We start from the raw sequence: 24,018 nt of genomic DNA on the forward strand, positions 1-24,018 counted from the left end.
AAAAAAAAAAAAAAAAAAAAAAAAAAAAAAAAAAAAAAAAAACAACAACAACAACGATTCCCACTCCTTCAGTAGTATCTTAAGTCTAAGTTCAAGTCGAGAGCAACGATTCCCACTCCTTCAGTAATATCTTAAGCCTAAGGACAGCTATTTCAGGATTCGGTAGTCTATTCCTAAAAATCAGGTCATTCCTCACCTTCCAGATAGTCCACCAGCAGCCTACGAGCTCAGTGAGTCTAGTTCTCTTCGCGATCCGATCCTTTCTATCTGACCATTTTTCCCAGACAAGTTCCACTTCGTCCCCCAGATCCTGTGCCTGTATATCGCCCACCCCTGTTACAATGATAAATTTGCTGAACACGCATTGACAGAACAGATGGTCCACAGTCTCCTCTCGCGTTCCACACAGGACGCAGGTAGGATCGTTGGTGATCCCTCTCTTGACTAGTGTATCACGAGTAAGAGTTCTTTTCTTGAGCACTATCCAGCAGAACACTTTAACCTTTAAAGGAATTTTCAGTTCCCAGATCTTGGAAATGCGAACGTTTCTCATCCCCCCGTCTGTCAGCGCCGAATAGGCCGATCTGACCGAGAACTGACCGTCAGTGTTCCATCGCCATTGGATCGTGTCCGGTCTCTGGTCGATGATGCAGGCTGAAACCCTTTGTACCAGCTCAGTTAGGTTGGGTACCTGCCCTTGCGCTTGTCCAACATCGGTTCCTAGAATCCTAGTCCAGTTCCAAGCCCCCATCATGAAACATTCGCTAACCTTAATGTTTCTCCTCCCCGCCGCCTGAAAGGCCTTCGGAAAAGAAAGGTTCAACGTGTTCTCTCCAGTCCACCTATCCGACCAAAAATCTATAGAATGTCCGTTACCCAGCTTGTATGCCATTCCCCATTTGAAAATCGTATTAAGGCTTAGAACTCCCTTCCACCAGTTAGAGAAAGGTCTGAAGGAATTGCCTTCTCTCAAAGGTATTCTCCTTCGATAGTACAGCTCGCGAATTAGCTTATTCCATTGCAGATGTGGAGCCGTGTGAAATTTCCACCACCACTTCGTCAGTAACGCTAGATTCATGGATGCTACATCTAGGATGCCCAGTCCCCCTTCCTTCTTACTTCTACAAACGTTTTTCCATGCCAACAAGCAGCCCTTGCCGGGGGAGTTACGTCCGCCGTTCCAAAAAAAGTCTCTCCTAAGTGCTTCAATGCGCTTAATCACCCACCTTGGAGCTTTGAAGACCGCTAGGGAGAATAGGGGTATGTTTGTAAGAACCGCGTTGACCAAAATGAGTCTGCCCCCCCGAGAAAGAAGTTTAGCTTGCCAGCCTCCGATTTTAAGATGAAATTTTTGAATAACCCCCCTCCACGCCTCCTTAGAAGGTGGTCTGGGAGATAGGGGTAATCCCAGATATTTGGTCGGAAACACTCCCGTTCTACACTCAAGAATGTTTGCCAATCTAACTCCTTTACCAACCTCTTGGCCTAGGTAGTATAGTTCTGACTTCTCTCTGTTGATCTTCATACCTGAAGCCCATTCAAATAAATGCCATAGGAATTTAAGATTTCTCATGCACCTGCTTCTTGCCTCGCAGAAGAAGAAAGTATCGTCCGCAAATTGAATAAGGGTGACCCTGCTCGCCTCGGAAGGCCCAATGCCTATGAGGAGATTGTTGGCGATCGCCTCGTTGGTCATTCGGGTCAAGCACTCCGCCACGAGTAAGAACAAGAAGGGCGAAAGCGGATCCCCTTGCCTTACACCCCTCTTTGTTTTAATCCAATTAGTCGGTTGTCCGTTGACCAGTATTGCTACCTTCGCATGACAAACGCACAACTCTATCCAATCGCACCACTTTGCATCAAATCCCCACCAGCGAAGAATGCGAAAAAGGAAGGGCCAATAAATCCTGTCATAAGCTTTCTCGAAGTCGACTTTTACTCCCACCCCTTCCACTGACGTTTTGCAACCCCAACCGACAAGTTCCGACACGGTAACGAACGCGTCAGTGATATTTCTGCCCTTCAGGAAAGCGGATTGTGTCGGGGAAATCAGTTCCTTCATGACCAACTCTAACCGATTAGCCAACACCTTGGATAAGATTTTTTGGATCCCGTTCAGTAAACTTATGGGTCGATAGTCATTAGCACGCACCGGCCCTTCCTTCTTGGGAATAAGGCATATGAACGCATAATCGAAGGGAGCAGTGGACAACCTTCCCTCATGCATCTCTTGAAAAAGGTGAGCAATATCCTCCTTTAGGGTGTCCCAAAATGTCTGATAGAATTTTAATGGGAACCCATCTGGGCCCGGAGCCTTATCACCCCCAAGTTGAAAAACAGCCCGCTTAATCTCGTCCAGGTTGAAAGATTCGGTTAACCTCATTAGGTCCGAACCTTCCACGCGATTAGAGCGAAATAAACGACCCCAATCCCCGAAGGAAGCCGGGCTTGAGTCCTCGGGAGTGAAAAGAGCTTTGAAGGATCTATACAAGTATGATTTCTTCTCCTCTTCGGATTGATAATTACTATCGTTATCCGCGATCGGGCCAACCCAGTTAGCCCTCCGTCTACCGTTCGCCACTGCATGGTAGAATTTCGTGTTGGCATCCCCCTCTTTTAGCCAGTGTTGTTTGGCCCTGGTTCTCCACAACGATGTCTCGTCGTTAATGACCTCACTTAGCTTCGCCTTAAGTTGCACTCTTTCGGAAAATAAGGCCTGCGATAGGTCGCCGAGTTCTTCTACTTTGTCGATTTTCTGTATATCATCCATTAATTGTTTCTTGAGGTTTCTAATACTATGGAACTCTGTAGCGCACCATTCCTTGATCCTCTTCCGACAATGTCTCAGCTTTGCTGTGAAAGAAGCCGCAGCTGACTTAGTTTGTGTACCCTGAACACTCTCCTCCCACCACTCAGGTATTTTAGCAATGAACCCCTCATGATTAAGCCAGGCTTCCTCAAAGCGGAAAATCTTGTTCTTCTCCCTGGAGTTATTCCTAGCAGTAAGCAAGATAGGAAAATGATCGGAAGTAATTCTAGGTAATGCTTCGATTCTGGTTAGTGGGAAATCTTGATCCCATTCAGTGGAAATTAGAAAGCGGTCAAGCCGAGCACACGTCGGACTCGCTTGCAAGTTGGACCATGTGAACACCTGATTAGCCATGGGAGGGTCGATCAATGCGAGCTCCCTGATTAGCTCGTTGAAAAGTTTCGTGGCTCTAGTGCTCCAAATCTTACCTCTTCTCTCCTCCTGTCCCCTGGTACAGTTAAAATCCCCACAGATGATCCACTTACCCACACAAATATCCTTAAGATGTGCCAGTTCAGAGAAAAACTCTTCCTTTCCATCCCATGATGCTGGCCCATAAACATTTGTAACATAGAAATTTATCCCGCACATGGCGGAGGACAGTGCCGTAGTGATGGAATATTTCCTCACGAAAACATCAGTGCAAGAGAAGAAACGGGAGCTCCAACCTGTGATAATACCCCCTGAAGCACCCTCAGCTTCCAAAAAAACGCATTTGTTAAGCAAGGACCCTCCGAAACTCCTAAGAAATGACCCAGATACATGACTGACTTTGGACTCCTGAAGACAGACCACCGCATTGCGTAACTTCGAAACTACGGCCCTAACGGCACAACGTTTAGACGGGTCATTAAGCCCTCTAACGTTCCAGCTACATATGCTAATCATCAAACAATAATAGACCCAAAGCACCAAAAAGCAAAAACCAAAAACAGCCTCAGGCTCCCACCTACATACGATCTTTCAGAAACGAGGAGAAAAGCTTCGCCTCGTTCGGTCCCAAGCTAACCCCATAGAGGCGGCTCTTGTTGATGATCGACTTAACAGCGGATCTCAGCCCAGAAGCTTCCCCACCTTCGCGCAAATAGCTCTTCCTTGCCATCGCCTTGGTCAGTATAGATGCCCTGTTGGACATGGCCAGTCGCTTACTGGTTCTAGTCGATTTCGCCGGCGGACTATCTCCACCATTAACCAGCAAGAACGATTGTTGTGGCGACATGCCTTCCAGCTCTCCCCCCGTGTCGGGCCCGGAATGGGGAGCCGCATGAAAGCAAGGAAAGGAAGATAGTGCTTCCGAGATGTCCGCTTCGACCGTGGCGACAGTTTTCACAGGATTAGACGAGAGGGTTGAAGCGGCGCCTTGGGCGGCGATCTCCGCTCCTCCGGTCCACGAACTCGGGTCCCTGTCACATGCCTTCCGACCGGCCATCCCTCGCACCGTCGTGAGAAAGCTTGCGTCCTTAGGTAGCCTCTTGTAGATGGACTCAATCCGCGATCCGTGGGCTTCGGGCACTGGAAATTCGCTTCGCAGAGCTCGGCAGGGACTTACAGAGCCGGTCCAGATTCGAAGGCCCCTAGGCGGCCCGTTCCTCTGCCCGACCAAAAGCGGCCCAATGCCCCCAGCCCAAATGAACACCACGCCCAACATGGGCCGAGATCCGAACCCGACTGAGTACGACCCAATGTCCCGAGCCCCAGTGTACAGGCCATTTGTTACCGGCCCAGGACCCAAAGCACCCTCCCAAGCCGGTGCCATCCAGATAGTCAGAGTAATTAGTGTTGGCCCGAAAACCAACGAATAAATGAATCCCAAGGTTTGACTTGAGGCCTTAAAGACCTCGGGTTCCCCAATTCCCAAAGTAGGATCATCCTCCTCCCTAGGCAAGCCTTGAGGCAGAAGAGCAGGCTTAACCTGAAAAGATGAAGGAGGAGTTAAACACCTCGCTGGAGACCCCCTCTGCCTACGTTCCGAACTCACGTAAACCTCGAGACTTCTGCCTCCCTCAGCCTTTCTCGTAACGCGCGCTATCGTAGTCTCGATCCCCGAGCCGCCGCGACTCGTTGGAACCCAGAGCCGCCTGCCGACCGCCGCTCGGGGCCTCGCCGCCGCCCCGACTTGGTGTGCCGCCGTAGGAACTAACCGAGCCATCGTACCCCCGGAAGATCTGCGGGTCGAATGGGTGGGCTCAGCTTCCTCCAACTCCCCTGGTGCGTCCTCCATATTCTCATCCTCAGGGTTTTCACCTCCTCCACCAAGATCGCCTCCGACCTGGGCCTCGGCGCCGTCATGGTCGTTACGCGGCGGCGCCGGGGGAGCTTCGACTCCGCCCTCCTCAGCTCTTTCCCACCGTTCAAGGTGGACCATCACCGGGAACAATTCCTCGCCAACGATAACCGACAGGTTCTGGGGGATGTTGTAAATCGAGTCCAGAGCGATCTGACATCTATAAGCTCTGAGATCCGTCATCGCCTTAGTCGCTGCGTCAGCCCTGATGAACCGCCCGAAGCTGCTGATCAAAGCCGCCACTCGAGCCACCGACCAGATCTCGAACGAAAGGTTTAGGAGACGGATCCACGCTTTAAACTGGACACGGTGTGGACGGGCATCTCGGTATTGCCCCCAGGGCCAACACCTGATCCAGAAATCATCCAGAGTAATGATCTCTCTCCTGATCAGAAGATCCGCCGGCACCCATTCCGGTAAGAAAATCGCGAAATCCCTATCGCGATATCGCGCGACAGCGAAGTCATCGACGTACCCTCCGAAACGGCTGGCTAGTGCCGTCTTAATGCGTGTGATTGGATCCCGGCCAAGATTAGCCGGTCGAATGACGTCCGCGAGGACGGCATTTCGGCGCATCTCGACTCTACGCAGATATTCTTCAGTATACGGCACAAAAACCTTCGAACGCGGCGGTCGCCCCCTCAGATTGGCTGCTCTCTCCATGGCTGCTTCGGACGTGTCCAATTTTCCCCTACAAGAGTACGCCCGGTGGCCGGTTTTCCAACACTTAAAGCACCGAACAGGATCGCGACAGGCCTTGGCGAAGTGATCGCTGGCAAGACACCGAAAACACCTCTTCGCTAAGCTGTGTCGAGATATGACCCGAGGAAAGAAAGGAGTATGGGGGTTAGATTTGTGAGGATTAGGTGCTGGAGAGTGCAGTTCCATCTTGTTCATCAACACCTCCTTATAAGACCCTCTGGGGGGGGTGGTGCTGGGTGGGATGGAGCCCTTAATGACGCCATCACCCACCCTACACTGGACTACGCCCCTAGCTTCGTCAACCGGAGTTCGAAGTTTGCTCCTTTGATGTTCCGCATTGAAGCTTTCCTTTTGTATGCAGAGGACGTTCTTGCCGAATGAAGGTAACGCCACCTGTTCATCTTCAACGCTTCTGGCGACCTTCAATAAAACCCCACCTACCTCATCCGCCCAGGTAACTCGAAACCCAGATTTCTTCTTAACCCCTACTTCCTTCCTTGCATTACCAGATACAGACCTCCTTAAAGACTCCTGCCAACCCGCTCCCTTCCCTCCTCGGCTTGACTCACCTACCTCGAAGCTCCTAGATACAGGGCTTCTTAAAGGAGCCTGACAACTCGCCCCCTTCCTATCTGAAAGTCCCTCACCTACCTCGCATCTCCTTAATGCCGAGCAAGCTAATGGCGCGAGACTTCTCACCTCCTTCCCCCCTCTGCTAGGCTCCCCTACCTCTTGCATCTCCAGGGATTTACGATGTAATTAATGTCTTAGTATGCATACTAGTGAGCGTATTATGTGTGGAGATGTAGATCTTTTGATCAGCTTAACTTTGATTCTATGTTAAAACATGTGAAATGAAGAATATGACATGTGTTTAATATACGATTTGACTTTAATTTTATACATGTGTTTAATATACGATTCTTTTGTATTTATTTAGTATCCCCTACGAATCTAATTTGTGTCTGACTAAAAATTTTTCCACAGATGGTGTTTCTATATATATATACATAGCAGAGTTTTCAGAAGAATATGACATGTGTATACTACAAATGCATCAATTTCTACTACTTGATATATATTATTTGATCATTGTGTCTACTACTCAGCAGTGGCATAGCATTTTGTTCTTAATTGACTTCAAGGGAGCCTGCAAAATTTTCTCACAATTTTTTTGCCTTTCACATATAACATCCATTAATATTACTTTAATCACCTCTTTGGTATTTATAGGAATGGATGGGATTTATGGAAACAATTTACACAATTTGATGCTTCAAAAACGAATGTGTCGTATATCCAATATTTATGAAGTTATATGATCAGAATACTGCTTTTCTCCAAAAAGCAGAAAAGAAAAAGGAACATTACTTCATTTGTTCCTTGCTTTAGTATATATTTTACTTTTCCAAATTTGAGGGCAAATTCTTCGCAATTCGGTACAAAAAATTTTTGCAATCCAAGATATGGATGGGGTCGCCCGTGAGGGCAAGCAATTCGCTCTCTCCCGACTCTTGCTTAACTAATATTACTATTACTTAGAGCAGTTATATAAAATCCTTCTCTTCGTCCAATAACTTTTACTTTATCCTGCTAAAAACAAGTGTGCGTGTGTGTGAGATCATGAGCATCTTCACCTGAAAAATAAATAAAAAAATTTGGTTAACATGTCCAAATCGATTGGTTTGGGTGATCGATGCTGTCTAGTCAGCTTATCAACTAGGATAATCAAGGGATCCATCAGGATTTTTTTTAAATTTTTTAAAAATATTCTAAATTGAGGCTATTGATTTGTGCTTCAAAATGTTCTCAAAATCAAAATATCTATGCTTAATAGCATAAGCTCAAAAGCGTCCAATTCAACACTAATAAATGCCCAGTATCCCCTTCTCTACGTGGACGAATCTTTTTCATCTATGTCCTAAACTTTGACGCATATCATCCGTCTGATCAGAAACCAACGAAGGATGGTCACAAAACAATTAATTTGGGCTCGTGCATGTTGATATGCTTATGTATATACATATATATTATTTTCCGAAACAAACAATGCGCTAAATATTTGTTTGGACATGTTTTTTATTACATTGATTTGATGAATGAATAAAATAATATTAGAGCTAATTCTATGTGCTCGCTGTTTAATCCACACAGTGTGAAACCAAGTGCTTTCACGTTGCTTTCAAGCAGGAATTCGTACTTTCCTAATTAGAATAGAAAGAGAATGCATACATGTACAAAATTTTAGTTCACAACGAGAGGTCAACGGAAAAGACATTTTCAAGAGTTTTTTTTCCTTCTTCTTCTTCTTCTTTTGTTTTTGTTTTTTTTTTTTTTTCAAATTGTTATTAGTTATTACTAATACAAATAGTATTTTTGTTTTGATGTTTCATGAGCCAGTAAAAATGTGGTCATCCTTAAACTCGGCTCAATTTTGAATAAATCAATTTGGTGATTAACGTTATGGAGTATACTTATGTCCTGCAGTCCAATTTAGCTGACTGGACACCGATATTTAATTTGCTGATGCGTTAATGATGCGGCATATTGATAATTATCACATTATCGATCACAATACTTTTCCCATCAGAAAAATAATATTATCTAACCAGTTAACAAGTTAAGTTGGCTCGTCAGTCTTAATTATATTACTTTAAAAAGTTTGAACCAAAAAACATATCAACTTAAAGTTTAATGACCAAAGTGTTACACGTCTCCAAGTTTCATAACAAGAGGTGCAGTATATCCATTTATTTATCATGTGTATGGAATTATTTTTTTGATTTCATAATTCCTTACAAATTTTGAAAAATATTTCTAAAAAGAAAATTTAATTTTAACTAAAAGTTATAGCAAATTCAAACCTTACCTCCTGGGCCGAATCATTCATAAGTAAAGAAGAAACAGTTTGAACCCAAAGGCCTTAATGCTCTAGGCCTATAGCCCATAAAACTAAAATAAGATGATACAATAATACCAATAACAGTTGTTGGCCCTTTAAGTGGTGCGCCATTTACAGTTTTCATTAATTCTCCGCATTATTTCCTACCACATACTGATTTCACGTGCTTTTTAAATCCATCACGTACCGATTTCACGTGCCTTTCAAATTCCTCATATTCAATAACTAAATATGATTTACCTGTTCGATTGCAAAAGCGACTATATATTTATATACACAATTTATCTTGGCTAAAATTTACATATGTAAATTTATACACGATTTATTTTGACCATAAAAAATTGTCACCTCTCAATTATATGGTCACATATTTGGCGGGTCAAAATTAATCTCGACCGCATGATTAAATTGACCAAATCAAATTATCGGATTCAAATTAAACTCGCAATAAGTGATCGTGTACTTTCCAAACAGTTTCCTACAAGTTTAGAAGTACACGGCTCCCGCGTTCCGTGATGCACACTGCGCACGTGTCCAACAAAAGTATCGGACGGCCAACATTGACTCATGTGTATTTGATGGGTTGGACCGTAGCTATGGTGGGCCCCGCCAATGATGGTTCCGTACCATCGAATAGTAGACCGACGCGTGTACTGTGTCGCTTTGCTCTTTACAGTGATTGCACGGGAGAGGGTTGGAAAAGGACAAGACATGATGTGGACCGCTGTGGACCGATTGGTGTACGGTAGACCGGAGGTTAATGAGCACGGAGACGTGCGAAGGCGTGTAGCGGGATCAGGTGGGGCCCACTTACATGTGCTCTTTTTTAATTTTTTCGTTTTTTTCCCCCACCAACGCGAGAGAAAAAAAAAAAAAAAAATTGTGGGTTAATTTTGTGATGTTGGATTAGCTTCTCCGTTTTCACTTCTAATTTTCTTAAAAGGAAAATCAGCTGGTTAAGTATGGCCTGAATATGTTGATAACTATAGAAACTTCATGTAATTAAACAATTTAAGTGTTTCTAGCGTACAGCGGCAAAGCGATCCACTAAACTTTTCTCCTTTCTATTTTCAGATCGAGAGACATTAAAGGGCTCTAGTCCAATTCAAAAGTTTAAGTTGTAGATGAAAAATAGATCGGACGAAAAGCCGAGTTGAAACATGACTGTGGCCAAGTTTTGCATTGTAGTAGTACTGTGCAGTGTACCTAGCTAAGTAAGTAGCTAAAGAGCTGGTTTATTAAAAAAGCATCATCCTAGCTATATGCTTTTGCAGTTGCGAAAAAGAATTTTGATGAATTCCCAAATAAACTTCTTAGTTGTAGACACACAATACACAACAAGCACACAATCACTGTACTTTCAGATAGAGTCTGAATTAGGAACCAAGATAAAAAAAAAGAGGAGTGAAAAATATTTTGATATTATATTAAAGAGCTCAAATCAATAATTAGTAGAAAAAAGATTTCATATTATATATGTGTTGGCGCCTTAAAAGTCGCGCTATGTGGTGAATCATGATGCACTACAGGAATAGTTGTTGAAAAATGAAATAAGTAACATGTTGTGCGCTAGGAGTTGAGGAGGACGCATCTAAAACTGAGGAATGGTTAACATCGATACAATTAAGATCGGCCGGAAGTGATTCGCAGAAATAGGAACATGACTGATAAGGGAAAATAATTGAATAAACAACGGCAGAGCTATAAATAAACGGAAGACGCCTGATGAAAGGGTATCTTTCCCCCGAGAGCAAGAATATCAATTTATTTTCTTACATCTTCTACTTATTAGGAATAGTCTACTTATAATTTCTTTTTTTTTTCTCTACATTTCTTACTTTTCATAGAAATAGCTTTTAGAATAATTTCTCTTTAGATCGGACGCCTTATCGGCGCACTCCATTTTGTAAATACTTTTCCTCTTTTGCTATATATATATAAATCAATATCATTCAGCTTTTTAGCCGAACAGAATTTATTGTGCAGTCTTTGAATTCGGCTGATTTGATCCCTCATTAGTCGAATCGCTTGGTTCATCCGTGGACGTGAATTTCAAGGATTATCATCAGTAGTCGCTCTACTCCTTGCACGTTTTTGAAGAAGAATATTTAATCGAATCAACCGTCAAAAATTTGGCTCGCAACCATACAAAAACAAAATTCTAATATATTTCCTACGTTAAACTAATATTTCCAATAAAATTAATATTTGAAATATGTATTTTTAAATAGTGGAACTATTTTGTCGATTATTGCTCATCAAAAAATTGGTGCCACGCGTTCTTCAATTTGTCTGACACCTCTTACTGTGGGATCACCAGCCAGCACATGCATTGAGCGGCGGAGTTTGTTAGTTAAAAAATAAGCGGTTATAAATGAATAATTTTTTTAAAATAGAGATTAAATTTTTTCAATTCATAATCAGAGTTATTAAATATTATCTAAATAGTATAAAAAATTTTTTATTAAAAATTCAAGCAATTTGAATTGCTCTACACCGTTAAATAAGTAAACGGCTCATATAGACCGTCAAAAATTATCGATTTTACGACACTTTGATCACTATGTAAATAATTTTTAAAATTTATGAAATTTAGTTTCTAAATATTTCAAATACTCTAGATCAAATTCAACGGCTCCAATCATCGATTCGGAATCTCGATCATCAAGAACAATTTGATAGGACAAGTGCTCCTATCCTATTAATAGGATAGTAGCTTTAGCCTATATATATATATATATATAGAGAGAGAGAGAGAGAGAGAGAGAGAGAGAGAGAGAGAGAGAGAGAGAGAGTTCTGGAAGCACGGAGTGTTCTGTGCCTCCAAGTTGTTTTCGATGTTAGGATTTTCAAATTTACGATCGGCTCCGTTAGACTTGATCTAAAATATTTTAAGTATCTAGAAAATAAATTTTGCGATTTTTTGATATCATTTGCCTAGTGATCGAAGTGGCTCAAAATTAACGGCTGAAAATGAAAATCTTACAAAATATGATGATATGACATTAAAATTTTAGATAAAAAATATTGATCTTGTTTTATATCGTATAAAAAATTTTCTATCAAAATTTCATGTGATTTGAATATTTCTACACCGTTAAACTTGCAAACGACTCACCACGGCCATTAAAATTATTGATTTTGAGCCCCTTCCATCACAAGACAAATGATATCGAAGAATCATAAAATTTATTTTCTAAATACATCAAATACTCTAGATCAAGTTTAATGGAGTCGATCGTCGATTCGAAAGTCCCAACACTGAAAACGATTTGAAAGCACGGAAGGCTCCGTACTTCCAGAAACATACCAGCTCACTATATATATATATATATATATATAATTTTTTCATATATTTTTATATATATAATTTTTTCATATGTTTTTAAGTTATTCTCATCAACAATATATGGAATATGCATAATAAGATCTGATTATGTGCGTATCATCACATGTGACGTCTTCTTTTCAGCTTATCATTGGTATCAAAACTCCACACGGTTTCCACGAAGAAGGTCGGGACGGCACTACTCCGTCTTTAGCTGGGACGAGTTTGACTTTTCAATGGCGAATTGAGTTGTCCGTTTATGCGTACGAAAAAAAAAGAGCATCTGAGTTGGCCCAATAAGGAAAGATCTGAATCGTCCCAACTCTTCTTTTTTACCCTCCACGTTGTTGTTAATTTTGAATTACTATGAAGATTTGATTATTTGGCTACAGCTTAGTAAAATTCATATGGAAATTTTTTTGTTTTAAGAAATTTGGCATTTGTACTCAAAAAGAGTGCGTGCAAAGGGTGATTCTATTCTTTTGTACAAGAAATTTTTCTGCATACAAGGACAAATCAAAACTAAGAAAAAGTACGAAAATATTGAGTTACGGTTGGAGTAGGTAGTTTGTAATTAATAATGAATTGGAATTAATTTGCCAACCTATTTAATTTCTTCTCATTTAAAAAAGACCTCGCAGCCGGCTTTAATTAATGCTATTACAAAAAGAAGAGTTTAATTATTGAAAGCTAGCTCGCTAATTGTTTTTCTCTCAACAAGTACATGTATTCAATAAAAGCTTAGATTTTGCGCTTTCACTTTTACGAGGTATATTATTCTGGTTCTTAGAGAATTCTTATTTACCTGTAAATATTTGTTGGACGTGACAACTGTAACAGTAATATTCAAGCATATTCACTCTCATTTGGGTATAAAAGAAATCATTACATGCACAATTAGTGCAGTAATTACGAAAAAAAAAACAAAAAAAATAAAAAAGGCCGGCGCCGGAGCAGATCCAGCCGGATCTGAAAAAATCGCGCCGGCGAGCTAATTTCAGTTTATTCTAAAATATGTATATGTACATCAGTACATGCAAATACATGCGCTACATCTCTGTACCATAGGGAAGCGGTTTGGTCGAATTTTGAACCGGGCACTCGGGTTGAGCTCGAACCGTCTGATTTTTCAGAGACGATTCTAGCCTCTCTTCCCAGAACCTCCGGTCCTTAACCCCGTCCCCCGTGACGACCACCACCATCGACGTTCCGGGGGCAATCTGGTAAACCTCGACGCGGGCGACGAAATTACCGTTTTGCCCCTGGAGCAGGACCCCTCCGAGCCCCTTCTTCCCGAGCCTGCGGGCCCTCCACCCCTCGGCGCGGGCCACCTGCTCCGCCCGGTCCAGAACCGGTCGCGGTCGCGCCCCGCGCCGAAGAGGCCGGAGAGGTCGCACCCGGGCGCGAGCGATATGATGTCGAACGCGTTCAGCGCCCTCCCGTCCCGATCCATCTGGTCCTTGCCGTCGCCGTCGTCGTCGTCGTCGTCGCCGTCGCCGAGGCGCATCACGGCCGTCCATCGGCCGACGTCGAGGCCGCGGGCGAACCAGGGGTGGGCGACGATGCCGTCGAGGGTGATGCGGGTGTGGGGGTCGGGGTCGAGGATGCGGGAGAGGAGGTGGCGGAGGTCCGGGGAGGTCCACTTGGGGCAGCGGTACTGGGCGCGGCAGATCTTCTTGTACATGGTGATGAGGTTGGGGTGGTTGAAGGGGAGGTAGCCGGCGTTGAGGGCGAAGAGGACGACGCCGCAGGACCAGATGTCGACCTTGGCGCCGTCGTAGCCCTGCTTGGAGAGGATCTCGGGGGCCACGTAGGCCGGGGTGCCGCAGATGGTGTGGAGGAGGCCGTCGTCGGGGCGGAGGTGGGCCGTCTGGGCGCTCAGCCCGAAGTCGGTCACCTTGAGGTCGCCGCGCTCGTCCAGGAGCAGGTTCTCGGGCTTCAGGTCGCGGTGGAAGACGCCGCGGGAGTGCGCGTACCCCACCGCCGAGATCAGCTGCCGGAAGTACCGCCGGGCCAGCTCCTCCTGCTGCTGCTGCTCGCCGCCGGGGCCGGGGCCGGGGCCGCGGGACTCCAGGCGGGAGAGGAGGTTGCCGCCGCGGGCCAGCTCCAGCGCCAGGTAGATGCGGGAGCGCGACGCCAGCACGCCGTGGAGCCGCGCCACGTGCGGGTGGCGCAGCCGCCGGAGCGACGAGATCTCTCGCAAGATCGCCGCGGGGGAGGCGCCGCCGTCGCCGTCGCCGCCGCCGCCTCCGCCTCCCTGGGGGCGGGACTTGGGGATGGACTTGAGGGCCACGGAGAGGCCCGAGCTGAGGTCGCGGGCGAGGTAGACCTTGGCCGTGGCGCCGCGCCCGAGGACCCGGCCGAGCTCGTAGCGCCCGAGGACAACCTTGCCTGCGCCGCAGCCGTAGTCCGGCGCCGGCACCGGCGCCTGTGTGGTCATCGTGGGGAGGGATCGGGGGCCGTAGCGTTTGCGAATTTAGGGGATTTTGGGATTTTTGATGAAGAGTTTTCTACCTTCGTTTTTATAAATATATAATATAATTTTGGTGGCGCCCAAGTTTTAGAAAGTGGCGAAAAGTGTTTTACTTTCCCCGGTGTCTATCCCAATGATAGGTTATAGTGAGAATAATGCTGAAATTGAGAAAGAGAGAGAGAGAGAGAGAGAGAGAGAGAGAGAGAGTGGGGGCGCTATGGCCTATGAGATGCCGCTGCTACTAGTCCGACGCACTGCGCTGATATAAATAGAAGGTCGCGTAGGTTCGTTGCACCCTCGGAGGAGGATAAGTTATCTGGTTCCAACTGAAGAGAAACAATCATTTATTAGTGATAAGGTGTTTGGGTGCCCACTCAAACTGTGTAACATTTTCAGAGCATTCTAAAAAAAAAAAAAAAAAAAAAAGAGGAGGAAAAAAAGGGCCCAATAGGAGTGAGTGGTGGCGGTGGTGGGATCCGCTCTGTTCCTCTCTCCTCTTCCTCCTCCACCGCCTCTTTTTCTAACGGCGACAACTTTCTAGTAGACGAAGTTGACAACAATTGACCCTTTGCCGCCTTCTCTCGTTACCGATAATCTCCAAAGCGTCTGGCAATTGCGACAGTGTTGGACTCTCCTCTCTTTTTTTCTCCAACGACGTAGACTAGTTAGGAGGAAAAAAACAACGATGGCTAATCCTTTATTCCCTGACCTTATCCTCAATCTCCATAGTTTCTCAAAGAAAGAAGAGCCACAGCAGCAAATGAGTCTTTCTACAAGATCAATAATTGTTTCTAACAGTAGGCTAAAAAAAATTAATTATAAAATTACCTTTTACAAAAGTTCAAATTTTAGAGAAATATTTTTTACCACTTAATTTTTTTGAAAGCATACTAGAAATTGCCTCTATATATATAGTTAATTTTATTATTAAAACAGTACTTATGCTAATTAATGTTTGAGGCGGCCTGCTATATATATTTTGATCATAATTATTTTGAATACTTGGCAGAGAATTGTTATTCAGTGTACTTTGTAAACTAATTATCAATGACCTCTACATTAAATATGTAAATATATATATATATAATTGAGTAAGTTTGACAAAATTTAGTAGGATTAGAGTTTGAGTAGATAAGAATTGAGTGTAAGAATAAACGTGGAGTAGAGAATAAGAGTTGAATGATTTTAATTAATTTGCTGGCAACGCGAAGAGTGCTTTTAATTTACTTGGCTGGCACGTGCGGGTAACGACAAAGTCTATTAGACGTGAGAATTGAGGCGGACTGACTTGTACGAGAGTCTTATCCGCAAAGGAAAGGGAAGAACAGCAGGTATCAGAATTATTTACGGACCGCAGGTAACTATTATTTTGTGGAATAATTTTTTTTATTATAATAATTATATGAGGATATAATTTAAATATTTTTATTAAAAAAGTAACAAATTAAATTAGTATAATATGATGTATTTATGGAATAATTATGTTAAAAGCAGTTGTGCGCTTTTTACTGGTGTGAAAATTTAATTATTTGACGGACTGTCCTTAGGGCAAGTTGTCATGGATTTAAAGCCTTTTCGTCAAAAAGTTCATGTATGGCGCTCGTCCGTCATCTGCACAAACGAGTTAGCTGATTCATCTCGAGGCACAATTTCGCATGTTGGCAACGACTGAGAATAAAAAGAACGGCACACAATGAGTTATACAAATTGGCATAAATAACGAGTATTTTATTAATAATGAAAAAGAAGGTTACAACCAACAGACACACGACTCGACTTGGTCAGGCATGACCGATGAAGGCAAAATGAACACCAAAATACTCCGCATCTAACGAAGCCGGCTTATTTAATACGTTTCATTACTACTCCATATTGGCATCCACCCCTTTAGCACCCTGGAGGTTCGAAAGTGCTTATCGAGGGGGACGTTTTTCCTACTCCGCACATTCATGAAAAAATAGGCTGCCAATCGATGTCCTACACGTGTCCGGCTTAATCCGTCACATAAACGGCCATCATTAGCGAAATACCTACATTCTCTTGGATGCGTGGCACAGGCAAACCAGCGGATGCCAGCCGAATGCGAATTTACAAGCAGTGCTTATCCTAAATAAAGAAAAATTTGATGTCGACGTCATGCCCGACACAATATTTACAGACTCAATATTATTGGCAAAATTAGGACTGTTGACAACCAAAAAGAATCTTAACAAAGTGGTAAAGGGTTTGGTGGATGATTCTTGAGCTCCCAAGGTCGAATGCTAGTTGATTCATATTTTCAACTAAGTTTATTTTTTTAAAAAAATAAATGAAAGAGATAGAATGCTATCATTCTCTCTACAAAAAAAGAAAAGAAAAGAAAATTTAATTATTTGTAGCTTTTCTATAAAGTCACTCTGGATACGTATCTAACTACCATCGATAGAATTATACGCAAGACATTGATTTATATAACAGGCTAGATTCAACCAATTTTAGGAGGATGATTGCGCCTAAGAGTTATAAATAAAATTATGTCCAAAAGTAAACAAGTGTTAGTAAACTAATTTTTAAATTATCTTTCCCTTACACTAATGGACAAACAATTTACCAATGCGTCAAAACTTTTCTTGTATACTGTCACAAATATTACTTTTATATACTATTAATGTGTTTATCTAAATGGAGTAAGAATAACATTCTTTTTTTCTTCTTAACCAATTTAACTTTAGGTGAATAAACTGGTCAAAGTTGAAAGGAATAAAAATATTCATGACATAACGACTGTAAATCGACGCAATACGAATTAAAAGCTTGAAAAAATTTACTCAGTGCCTCTTTAAACATTGATAATTTCACAATTACTCTATTAAATTTGATAATATTAAAAACACACTCGTAAATCTTATATAGAAAATATCACAAATAATCTTTTTACAACTTAGTTCCTTTATATTTCTACAAAATACTATTCTTAACCTCAACAATTTTTTTACATACTTTTCTTTCTCAATCTATAATTGCTCACACCAAAGTCATTATTCGCCTCCTCCTCCCGCCTCTTGCTATCGCACCTCTATAACCATCCTCCTCTGCTGCCATTTTCGACATCATCTGCAGTGCTCCTCCGCCACAGCCACCACTATTGCCGTCTCCACCGCTCTCCTTCTTTGATGAAGGAGAACCAAAAGAAGAAGAAAGTAGATGAGGTCAAATTTGGAGATTAAAATTACTCGCTCACATTTCATCTAATGCGACTTTGATGTTTACTAACGTTTCTCACCCGCGATTTTATTTAAAATACATCCTTAATGCTCAATAAAAGATTTATAATAATTTTTAAATTTATAAATAATATTTATAGCATTTATTATTATGAAACCTATTAAGTTGTAGGGGAGATTAGGGAAACCAAAGCATCTCCTTTTCTCTTTACAGTAGTAGCACAACTTAGTTAAAGATCACAGGGACCACCTGGGCCGTTGATGCAGTTACGGACGGTTGATGCTACGCCCTTCTCCGATAGGTGGAGAGGCGTATCAATCGTCGAACCGTACCTTTCGTGGGACGCGTGTGCGGCTCTGAATTGTGGCGGGCCCACCCCGACCAGCGCATGGTGGGTCCCGGTCATACGTCGTCTTCCTGAGTTGTCCTCTCCTCACAGTCACAGCTGGCCTTGTATAGAGAAATTATTCAAAACCCCCACTTTTGCCCTTTTTCTACACTAGAGAAAAATAATATACCATCAATTTTATTTATTTATTTTTTTTAAAATAAGTAAATTTAGTTGAAGATATGATGTATCTAGATTTCAAATTTAAAATTTCGTATACCAACTATCGAATTTCTCACTATTTTTGCTGAGAAAAGTTGACGCCATTTTTAAATTAGAATATTTTTTAAGCAAATTACACAAAGTAAAATATAATTTGTATAATAAAATATATTATATTATTTTTTTGGTGATTTATCCTTTTGTTTCTTGGTCTAACTGTTTTAGATAATTCTCAACACAAGACAGGGACTTTTGTGGCTTCGTTTCGTGCTGCAAAGAAAATATGCTGTGCATATGTGTGCATGTACATAGTCGAAATTTGCGATAAAAAATTATTTTTGTATTTTCTATTTATTTTTTCAAAAGTGTTTCACATTATATATCTGGTACACCAATTTTACAAAAATATAATTTATCTGGTGCCACCGGAAAATAAATAAATATATTTCTATATACTTGCTCATTAACTTTTTTTTTTTCCCTGGTACATAGTTCTCAACACCGAACGAGTCCTAAAAGTAACAACAAAAAAGTTTTTTCTTTTCTTTTACTTTCGTGTCAATTTCAATAATATGGTATCCGTATCAACAATTAATACTATTAAATATAATCTAGAACTTTTGAAACTTTTAGGCTCCGTTTGGTTCGAAAATTAGTAGGAACTAGTTATACCGGAGATAGGTACAAATATGAATTTTTGTAAAAATAAGAATATTTTTTAGATTGGATGAAAATATGAGTATAAGCTGGAACTAGAAAAATTGCATTTGGATGGTTATTAGGAATAAGAGGAATAGTTGGTAGTTATAAATAGAAAATAATAATATTACCCTCATAATTGAATTTAAATTTTTAAATTTTAAACTTATAATTTTAAATTGAAAATTTTAACTTTTAAATTTTAAAATTTGAAATTAAAAATTAAAATTATAATTTTCAAAAATTTAATTTTAAATATTAAATTTTAAATTTAAGGCCAAATTTAAATTTGAAAGATATAAAATATCAAATTTAAAATTTAAAAACTAAAAATGTCAGATTTAAAATTTAAAATTTAAAAATATCAAATTTAAAATTTAAACCTTAAAATTTATTATTTTAAATTATAAATTTAAATTTTGAAATTATAAATTTTAAATTTTAGCAATTTAAATTATAATTTAAAATAAATCTCTCTCTCTCTCTCTCTCTCTCTCTACCCGAGAGCCCACCCACCCACCCACCCACACAAGTACTCATACCGGGTATGGATGGGAACAACTTGTTTCCATCCACCCAAATGGTGTTTGGGTATAAGAGGGGGGGATAATCCCCTTATCCATCTCTTATATCCAATCCAAACACACACTAAAGTAAATAAATTTTGTAATATGTCAAAATCATTTAGCTAGCATATATTCAGGTGATCTCAAAAGTAATCGTTGCTAACATAAATATAGATTACATTTAAAAATACTTTACAATTAATAGATATAAATACTTTTAAATTTATAAATTCAATATTTCATTCCTACGTACAATTCACTTGACTCTCTTGTTTTTCATCAAATCTAATGATCATTCAACTTGTTTGATCTTGGCCCATTTTTTAAAAAGGAAATCATCGCATAAATTTAATGTAATTGGCCATATATTAATCCAAACAAATATAAAACGTTTACCTTTTTTTTATTCGTTTTTAATTTTCTATGGCCACTAATATTGGAAAAATTTTAATTAATTAATTGGGCCCAAAAAAATACGTGTTTTATTGTCATATGTGTTATGTATATTTGCAAGCATTATCCCCAGAATATTTTTCTTTTTCCTGTGGCAACTAATATTGGAGAAAAGTTAATTAATTAATTGGGCCTATGCGAAAGACACGTGTTTGATTCTAAATGAGTTATATTCAAGAGAGTTATCCTAAAAATATACCACAAAGCGCACTTTTTCTCTTTTATCACATGATGTAACTAATGAATGATTGGTAGCCAAAACTTTTGTCATTTAAACGTTTGTTTGGTACCCAAAAGTGCACGTAAATGTTTACGTGTCACAGAGATGGTTCGATCAATAAATTTTCAGGAGATTTGTATGTTTACTATAGTTTGATCGTGACAAGCCATGTTCTCATGTACAATAGATTTGGATATGGATTTGATCAATTAATTCTACCACATAAGAAACGATACAAAAGTTCATGTTGAATAATGGCAAACGCTTTGCCACGAGTGTATATATCATCTATATCTATACACATATATAAATGCTCAATTCAAATCCACGTGGAGGCTTAATGTGGATTTGAACTAGGGAGCAGTAAGGATGGGGTGAATATTTTTTAATGGCATTCTTTTTCCAACACATTTTTTCTGTCTCTCTTTTATTCTTCATCAATTTTTCTTTCTTACTTATCACATATTAGATTTTGTTGATCAGATATATTTAATTAAATTTTAATATTAAAATATTAGTCATCTAATATAAATTGTGGTGTATAAATTATTAATATACACTAAGCTCCATTAATTATTTATTCTTTCTCCAATCAATTTTAGTAAGATAAAGACAATCCCACATATTCTTTAATTTGAAATAAGTTATCCAATTTTAACTTTTTAGTTAAAAATTATTTATAAAACAGCTATCAAAACTNATATTTTTTTAGTCATAGTTTTTTAAACTTTAAATTTAAATAAATAAATAAATATATATATATATATATATATATTTTAATTGACTGAAAGAATACCTACCAGCCGCGAATTTACGGGTCCTACACTAGTTTATTACGTACTTTACTCAATGTGGAATGAATAAAAATGTTAGAGTCGGATACAAGTACAATAATTCTATGAGAGCCTTCTTATCTCAAGTTTAATCTTCTATATTTAGGTATGAACTAGCCTGAGTTTATGATTACAGATAAATTATGTTACATGCACTAAAAAAGTATGATAGAAGAGCATATATGTTGTTTTAGTTAGTAAGTAATATTGTGTCACGCATATAAAAATGAATCGTTTATGATATAATTTTTATAACTATACCAAAGTAAGAAAATATATATAACTACCAATAAGATTTTAGTTGGGAAAAAGGTATGAACTATTAAATTAGGTTGCTTTCATGTATAGTTTAAACACATGAAGCGATCTTTTAGTCCATTCCACAAAGTTCTCGTGTAATTTTAATGAGAAAAGATTTAAAATAAAAAAACATGGTAAAGTGAAATATTAAATATGATAAAGAATTAGGATGGAATACTATCGATAGCACAAAACTATTGGTGCTATTAGGTTTTCGACTCTTAGATGAAAAAATATACGATTAGAATGATGTGGGCCCTCTAGAATTGAATGAGTTATTAGTTTAGTATTATAATTTAGAGATAAATTCAAAAACCCCCCTATGGTTTTGTAGTTTCTCACTTTGTTCCCCTGTGGTTTACAATGCATCAATTTGCACCCCCGTGGTTTCTTTTTTCTCTTTTTCTTATCAATTTTATTATTTTTTTTCTTAAATCAGTGATAAAATTAAAATTAAAGGGTACTAAAGTGAATATTTGATAAATCTTGATGGGTATCTGAAGTTTTTTTGTATACAATTTAATAAAATATTAACGAAAAAGCTACCGAAAAGATAAAAACGAAACCACATGGGGGCAATTTGATACATTTTAAACTACAGGGGGACAAAGTGAGAAACTACGAAACCACAGGGGGGGTTTTTGAAGTTTTTCCTATAATTTAACGAGTGAAAATTGTCAAAAGGTTAAATCTAACGGCGGAAACTCGATAGCAGCAATCGCTTGGTGCTTCGATAGTATCCCAGCCGAACTCTAGGATAAATTAAATTAGTGAATGTGATTTGCATATTAATTACAATTTTCTTGAAAAATATCAATTTGTATCTCTCATGGTTAATGAGAGTAGGTTAATTTGGTCAAACCACTAGTTTACTATATAACAACATAATTAAATAGATGTATTTAATTTGTCGCTTCATGTTTTCTCTATTTTTATAATAAATCGTAAGTAATAGAATACAAAATCGTGCATCATGTGCTCATTTTTTAAAATTTAATCCAGTAGGTCACAATATACATAATGGCTTTTTAATTCTTTTATTGCGAATGAATGATATTTAGTTTTGTCTTTTCTCGCATGCGTCATGAAGTTTCCTTATGCTGAGATCAATGAAACACATGATTAATGTTTATGCAACTGCCAATATTTAAGTACTGAGACTAATAGAATTAAACATACCTAACTAGTGTTAATATTTTATATATATCTATGTATATTTATATTTATATTTATTTATTTAGTACAATGATTGGGAAGATACAATTGATTTGTTTTATCAACGAGACCATGCGTCACGTTTTCCTTTGATTTGCTTTTCTTTGAAATTTAAAATTTGATATTTTATATTTTTCAAATTTAAATTTATCTTAAATTTAAAATTTAAAATTAAAAAATTAAAAATATATATTTAAAAATTTAAATTCAAATATAATAAGAGGATAATATGATTATTTTTTATTTATAAANTTAAAATTTTAAATTTAAAAATATATATTTAAAAATTTAAAAATTTAAATTCAAATATAATAAAAGGATAATATGATTATTTTTATTTATAAAATTCACTATCTTTCTTATTCCATCTTGCCTAATCAAATGCTATTTTTTTATTCCCAGAAATAACCCAATTTTTATCCAAACGTAAAATTAATCTAATCCCCGCTTATATCTTAATTTATACCTATTCCTGGAATAACCACTTTTTGCTTATCCTCGAACCAAACGATTCCTAGAGTGCGTTTAGTTGGGCTATCCTCCCTTATACCCAAACATAAAAAATAAAAAATAAAAAATCGGATGGGGTTTTTATCCTACTCCTTGGGTAGGAATAGAGGTGAGAACAGTTTGTTCCATCTCTATTTAATTTTAAAATTTTTAATTTAAAATTTAAAATTTAACTAAAATTTAAATTTAAATTTAAAATTATAGATTGAAATCGTAAAATTAAAATTTTATAATTTTAAATTCTAAATTTTCAATTTTAAATTTATATTTTAAATTTTTTAAAATTAAAATTTGATATTTTAGATTTTTAAATTTAGATTTAATTTAAAATTTAAAATTTAAAATTTAGAACTTTCAATTGTTGAATTTGATATTTAAAATTTAAACTTTATATTTTAAATTTAAATTTAAATATAATATAAGGGGCAATATTATTATTTTTTATTTATAACTACTCACTATTTTTCTTACTCTATTTTATCTATTCAAATGTTATTTTTCTTATTCTCAGAAATAACTTAATTTTTATCTAAATCCAAAATTGGTCTATTGTAAGCTTATATCTGAACTTATACCTATTCCTAAAATAGGCATTTTTTGCTTATATCCGAACCAAACGAAACGAGGATAGACTATAATATATAACACTGTATTTTTTTTATTTAATTTTTTTAGTTTTTATTTTTTGCTAGAACGTTGTGTATAGCTCAAGGCAAGCTTGTTTGTAAATGAGCCAAGCTGGAACCAGCACATTTAATTTTGAGTCGAATATAAGTTACAACTAATTAATTAAAGAGGTTTTATAGAAATTTTATGCAAAATTATATTGGGATGGAAACCTTTACCAACGTATAAGCATAAATGTTAATTAATATATACTTTTGAGTCCCTTTTTTAACTTGATCTATTTTTTGGATGAGATGATATTATACTCAATTCTAAACTCCTGACATTTAACGGATTAATATTT

The 24,018-nt window shown here is 38.6% G+C and overlaps 1 protein-coding gene across 1 annotated transcript; it reads right to left on the reverse strand.

Annotated features, from left to right (window-relative positions):
• LOC109724248 (CBL-interacting protein kinase 29-like) lies at nucleotides 12,860-14,752 on the reverse strand. The gene has a single exon (XM_020252997.1). It carries the CDS (start codon nucleotides 14,463-14,465, stop codon nucleotides 13,167-13,169), a length of 1,299 nt encoding a protein of 432 aa, XP_020108586.1. The 5' UTR covers nucleotides 14,466-14,752; the 3' UTR covers nucleotides 12,860-13,166.

The sequence above is a fragment of the Ananas comosus genome, linkage group 18 (assembly GCF_001540865.1).
Source record: "Ananas comosus cultivar F153 linkage group 18, ASM154086v1, whole genome shotgun sequence".
NCBI lineage: Eukaryota > Viridiplantae > Streptophyta > Magnoliopsida > Poales > Bromeliaceae > Ananas > Ananas comosus.

Excerpts from the sequence above, each read along its gene's own strand:
- LOC109724248 (XM_020252997.1), bottom strand. The coding sequence starts at position 14,465 with ATGACCACACAGGCGCCGGTGCCGGCGCCGGACTACGGCTGCGGCGCA.